We start from the raw sequence: 5,821 nt of genomic DNA on the forward strand, positions 1-5,821 counted from the left end.
ATGCCAAAGAAAATTAGAGCACAAACTCGGCCTGGATTCCTATTTGCTCAAACCAGTGCAGCGCCTGACAAAATACCAGTTACTTCTGAAGGTATTTCCTCTTCTGCTGTGAAAGAGCATCGGGACATAGATTTGTTTGCCAGTTTATTCTTCACTTAAAGGTTACTTGTAAATCAGCACCAAGCTTTAGATTACATGTTGCTTGTCTTAGCCACCTCGAGTGACTTGCAGTGAAGATGAAAACTCACATTGCTGAGGAAGGAACAAATGCTTTTAACAAGCCTTTTTTTAAGGGGAGAAAGACTGAATCTATTCAGGATGCAAAATGGTAGAAGCACTTCTAAGCAAACTGAACCAAAAATGATCATAAGAGTGTGATGAATGAAATCCATGAGATTGCTGCATCTCTTCTCCTCAGGTTGTTACAGTGCCTGTAGTGTTTAATGCATTTGTTCTCAAGTCCTGTGTCTGAGGCAAGGCAGTGCTGTTTTTCCCACTTGGTAAAGTGGAAATAACACTGGGGTAGTGGCTTCTAAACCCCACCTCTCGAATGAGAGATGAGTACACATGAAGCTGTAAGTGGGCTTGGGAGATCTGAAATCAAAGTAGTTTTATATCAATAGTATAATTCCCTAATCTGCCTTCCTTTTATTGACTTTAAAGCTCTGGATTTTATAAATTCTCTTCCTTCTGTCTGCTGCAACCTTGTTTGAAGGCATATATGACATATTGGCAGCTAATGGAAAACCTGAGCCTCATTCCACCTTTCCTACCAACCAGGAAAATACAACACAGAGGACTCTATGAGCGTGATGCCGCGCTATAACCTGACACCATCCTTAAGGAAACCCAGTACAAATGGGCTGTGCTTCAGTGATGTGTCCCACACCTCATACTCATTGTGGTTTAGTGTGAATCTTGTTTCCAATGACATATGACAAAAGAAACCCAGGCAGTGTAGGTTACTCTTGGGCATTGGAGACCTTGGGTGAGACGGCAAAGTCTGCTTTGTTCAGTTGCAAACATGTGCTCTTCCATTTCTATTTTCAGGAGCTGCTAAAGTACAGCACGAGCTGTGATGGAGTTCAGGAACTTCAGGAAGCTCTGGTTGCAATGTTGGATTTACTAAAGTCAGTCAATGACTCTATGCATCAGATTTCAATAACAGGATATGATGTGAGTAGATCTGGGTAATGAGAGATGGGACGATGTGTTGGGAATGGATAGTGTCCCAGAATGTATGAGCTAAAAGCTCTACTAGAAGAGCTACGAAGTGAATGGGATGAAGGAGCTCTTACAAGTGACAGTTTTCCATTTGATTTGGAAAATAGGCACATCCAAAGGACCTATCCAAATCGCGTAGTGCCCACACTTGCCACCTGGTGGTTCTTCAGAGTATTTTCCAGCATGCATCAGTTCTGAGCTGGGGTGTCTTCATTCAGCATTTAACAAAATGCTCTCTAGGGCTGATTTTTATCCTTGCCCATTGAAGTGGTTGTCTTCCCTAGGGCTTCAGGGGAGGGCTTGGCTTTCTAAGCTGCTGATCCCAGCCCTGGCCTCCTTGAGAAGTCCATCTTCTGATACCTCAGTTCAGGCTCAAATCACCTATGCCGTTTCCCACTGATGTAGCCAGAGCCCTTGGCCTGGATGCCCATAAGAGCTGGGGAGATTTCCTATCTTCCTAATTCTTCCAGCTACTGACTTGCACCCCTTCACATAGACTAGCCACAGCCCTGCATCCGAGACTGCTGCTTCCCTGCTGGCACCATGCCCTCACTCCCAAAACATCATCTGATCCTTCCAGGAAGACCTATTCTTAGAGTGACGTGCCTTGGAACAGAGCTGGCCCCATCGCCTGTCATTGTTTGGCCACTCCTTATGTTTCAATTGATGCCTTTTTCTTTCTTGCTTTATTTGTCATGCTCTCACCAGGGTGACCTGAGCGAACTGGGGAAGGTGTTGATGCAAGGATCATTCAGTGTTTGGACAGGACACCGGAAAGGTCCCACAAAAATGAAGGATCTTGCCAGGTTCAAGCCAATGCAGAGGCATCTCTTCCTGTATGAGAAAGCCTTGGTCTTCTGCAAGAAGCGAGAGGAGCACGGAGATGGATATGACAAAACCTCATCTTACAGTTTTAAGCACTTTTTGAAAGTAAGGACTTGGGGCCATTGCCATTTATATTGTAAACTCTGCAGACCCAGAAAGTATTTTTCCTCTAGTGGCTTGTTTTCTGCTATTAGGGGCTGTAATGCCTCATATGGAAGTGCTGTGCCCATGAAAGGCTGTTGGTTGTAAGAAGCTGTGAGGACACCCATAGCTGAAGCAGCAGCTGAGAGAGCCTATGGACTTGGAGTCACATATGTGAGGGCATCTGCCAGGGACATGGAGCTGTGGGCAAGTGCCAGGGATGAGAAGGTGCCTTTCCCCCTGCCCTAGTCTGCTTTCCAGGTGTGGATTCAAGGGCATGAAACTAGGGAGACCCTTTGCATCTTCCATTTGGGAGAGCAAGGGGGATCCTCATGCGGCTGGGGTCTGCCTGGCTGCTCCAGAGCCCTGTTTCCCAGATGCAGAGATAACTCTTCTTCCTCCCTCATTGCGTTTGTCCTTTGGCAGGCTCTAACTGCAGCTAAAAGTACAATTATCAGATGAAGAGCAAAATATGAGGGGCATAAACTACTGTCTCAAGCCTATAAATGCTAACTATTATCAATAAAAATCCCAAACTGCTCCTCCAAAATTGTCCTTCTGGCATATTGTATGTGATGAACACTCCTAATATCAGAATTTTGTCTTGGTTCTCTGCCTTATTTTTCTCGATAGATAAAAACCCAATATGGGTATATCTTAAAATGGGAGGAGAAGGGCACTTGGAGGCAGAGATGCTGCAGGTCCCTGATCCAGCAGGGTCTGGGAGGGAGATGCCATGAGTAGTCAGAAAGCAAAGTGATAGATATGTCTGTTTGGCTTCAGTGCATGTTACAAATCATGTATTAAAAGCAAATCCCAGGCCATATGTTTAGGTACTTCAGTGTTTTCCCCAAACTGCATTTTGCTTCTGGAGAGCTTGTTTTCCCTGTAGTACTTGCTTTACCAGACGTGGTTTTGAAAGAACTGAAGAGGCAGCATGGGGAAAGCCTGCTTGGAGGAGAAAATCCTGCCTTAGAAGTCCAGGAAATGTGGCCAGGGTTTTTCTTTGCCTTGAGAGGGCTCATTTCCCAGTTGTCCATGTTGCCACATGGAGAGGTTGGGGTTAGAGAATCCATGGATGCTGCAGGATTGCATCCACACAAAGCCATTTTCAGAACTGATGTCCTGAGGGCAGAATAATTTCTCTGGAACTTGACATTTATTTGATTCATGGTAGTATCAGGGAGTTATTTTTCATTGCAGGAATGTTTTTCGGGATTTAGAATTAAAGCAAGCTGTTGGGTAGAAGCTGTGTAACTGGATGTCTGTAAAACAAACAAAAGAAGCCCATAGGATAATATTTTACATACTATGTAAAACATCCAGTGGTAAATAGCTCTTCAGCTGGGATTCAGTAGCTTAGAGGATGCAGGTTCATCTCTCAGTGTGATGGTGTGTAAATCAGTGCCACATACCACCATGGCAGAGGATGCAGATGAGCTTTACACTGACCCAGCATGGTCTGCACTGCAGTGAGCCACACATTACTGAGGGACAGTAAATCCTGGTCAGGGGGAGGAAATTGAATTTCAAACTCCACTAACATGAAGGGATAGACCTTAAATTTGTCTATTCCTGACACTTTTCTTTGCCTCCTCACAGCAGATCATCTAAAACTTAATACCTTGATGCCTGGGTAGTTGTATTGGAGCCTCTATAAACTGCTGTGCCAAACAAGATGCACAGTACTTGTAGTGACTGGATGAAGTGCTCTCTAGGCTGCCCTTTCTATATCCTTCATAACATTGTCTTTTAAGTTTTCTAGGTTTTTGTAAAATCCATATGGAGCCTGATGCAGCTTTTTAAGTGTCCTGGGTTAAACCGTGTCACTAAGGCATCATGGCATTACACTGCACAGGGTATGGCTCTCCTCTGTTTAGGACTATGCTGCATTTTTAAACACCAATGGGTACGTGTAATACTGCAGATGTACAAATGGTCACTGGCTTTGTTCACCTTCTTGCAAGCTTAGCCCTGCTCTGTGCAGATCTCCAGACGTGGATCAAATGTGGCTGCACAGGGCTGGGTTGAGAAAGGGGTGAGAGGCAGGGACTGGGAAATGCGAAGTGTTGCTCGGTGATGGGCCTTTCTGCAGCCACAGGAAAACACTTTCTCACAGGTTCAGAAGAGCTCTGTTGTTTAAGCAGTGAAGAAATGAGGAAAGCTATTTGGCAGCTTGCTGCTTATTTTCTGAGGCTGTTCCTAGTCACTGAAAATGGGCACCAGCATTTGAAAAAGAAACTAGGAACAGAAAGTTTGCCCAAGCAACCTAGTTTGTAACTTCTTGTAGGCATCAACCCAAAAGCTCTGAGGATGCACATATTTAGATACAAGGATGGAGCTCTTCCCTGTGAGGGTGCTGAGGCGCTGGCACAGGGTGCCCAGAGAAGCTGTGGCTGCCCCATCCCTGGCAGTGTTCAAGGCCAGGTTGGACACAGGGGCTTGGAGCAACCTGCTCTAGTGGAAGGTGTCCCTGCTTGTGGCAGGGGTTGGAACTGGGTGAGCTTTAAGGTCCCTTCAACCCAAACCACTCTGGGATTCTATGAGTGTATGAAAATGCAGATGCAAACTTTGCTTTATGTGAGAAGATGGTCTATGTGATATCAGATATTACAGCATTTCTCAACTTTATGGCATTGTCAGAAGCAGGGTCAGAGGTCTGCTGTTGCTGAAGAGTTTTTTGGTCTCTAGTCGTAGTTCGAGCTACTCATTCAGGTGGGTCACATTCTGCAGATCCTGAATTCTTGGGGCCTTTGGCATTTCCATCTGAAAATGGTCTGTGACAAGAAGTACCTCTGTACAGCAGCATTCAGCCACATCTAGCTTCAAGTCCTGAAAGGCAGGTTTGTGGCAGCTCAGACTCTATATCCACAACTCAGCCCTTCTTTAGGAAACCTTGAGACAGTGTCCAGCCACAGGGACAGTCAGGGACCAAAAGGTGTTGAACTGAAATTCCTAAAGGAGCCAAGGGCATCACAAATGGGATTTAAAGACTGCTGAAAGAATGAAACATGAATTAAAGTGAGAAAATAAAGAATAACATGGCAGAAAAGAATGTATGTAGAACAATAATGTGCCATGTATTGATAAATGCATCATCTGAGAAATTTCATGCTGGAGGAGGTATGAGATGACTTTTCAGTTAGTTCTACTGATTCCCAAATGGAAAGTCCTCTAAGGTCCATTGATTGGTTTCAGAAAGCAAATGCAACAAGCTGGTGGGAAGTCAGGGGGGATAATTCAGATGATGACTTTCAGTTGCTACTGAAATGAAAGATGTTGAAATGTGTTCAATTAGCTAGAAACAGGTTTGTTTGACATGCCGTAAAGAGCCTGGATTCATAGGGAGGAAGGAGAAGATGTGATGTTTTGGTTCTTTTGGATTTGCAGATGAATGCAGTTGGAATAACTGAGAATGTGAAAGGAGACCATCGGAAGTTTGAAATCTGGTACAGCGGGAGAGAAGAGGTCTATGTCGTGCAGGTTTGTAGCTTCAGATATCGGGATATTTGTGCATGCTCTTAACAGCATTAAGAAATGTTTCCCATTGATTTTTGTGGGATTATCAGACATTTAACTTACATTTCTTCTTCCTCATTCATGGGGAAGCTCTTCCCTGTGAGGGTGCTGA

At 44.5% G+C, this 5,821-nt stretch overlaps 1 protein-coding gene across 1 annotated transcript in view; it reads left to right on the forward strand.

Annotated features, from left to right (window-relative positions):
• MCF2 (MCF.2 cell line derived transforming sequence) overlaps positions 1–5,673 on the forward strand; it is a gene marked incomplete at both ends in the record, with an annotated part of 20,702 nt that extends 15,029 nt beyond the window's left edge. The window contains 4 exons of the mRNA XM_010015005.1: positions 1–91; positions 1,051–1,176; positions 1,933–2,154; positions 5,581–5,673. The exon at positions 1–91 is cut by the window's left edge and continues 2 nt beyond it. Of these exons, the coding sequence (XP_010013307.1) occupies positions 1–91; positions 1,051–1,176; positions 1,933–2,154; positions 5,581–5,673 (532 nt within the window). The remainder of the gene's footprint in view (positions 92–1,050; positions 1,177–1,932; positions 2,155–5,580) is intronic.
• Positions 5,674–5,821: the final 148 nt, after the last annotated feature.

The sequence above is a fragment of the Nestor notabilis genome, unplaced genomic scaffold (assembly GCF_000696875.1).
Source record: "Nestor notabilis isolate BGI_N333 unplaced genomic scaffold, ASM69687v1 scaffold7090, whole genome shotgun sequence".
NCBI lineage: Eukaryota > Metazoa > Chordata > Aves > Psittaciformes > Psittacidae > Nestor > Nestor notabilis.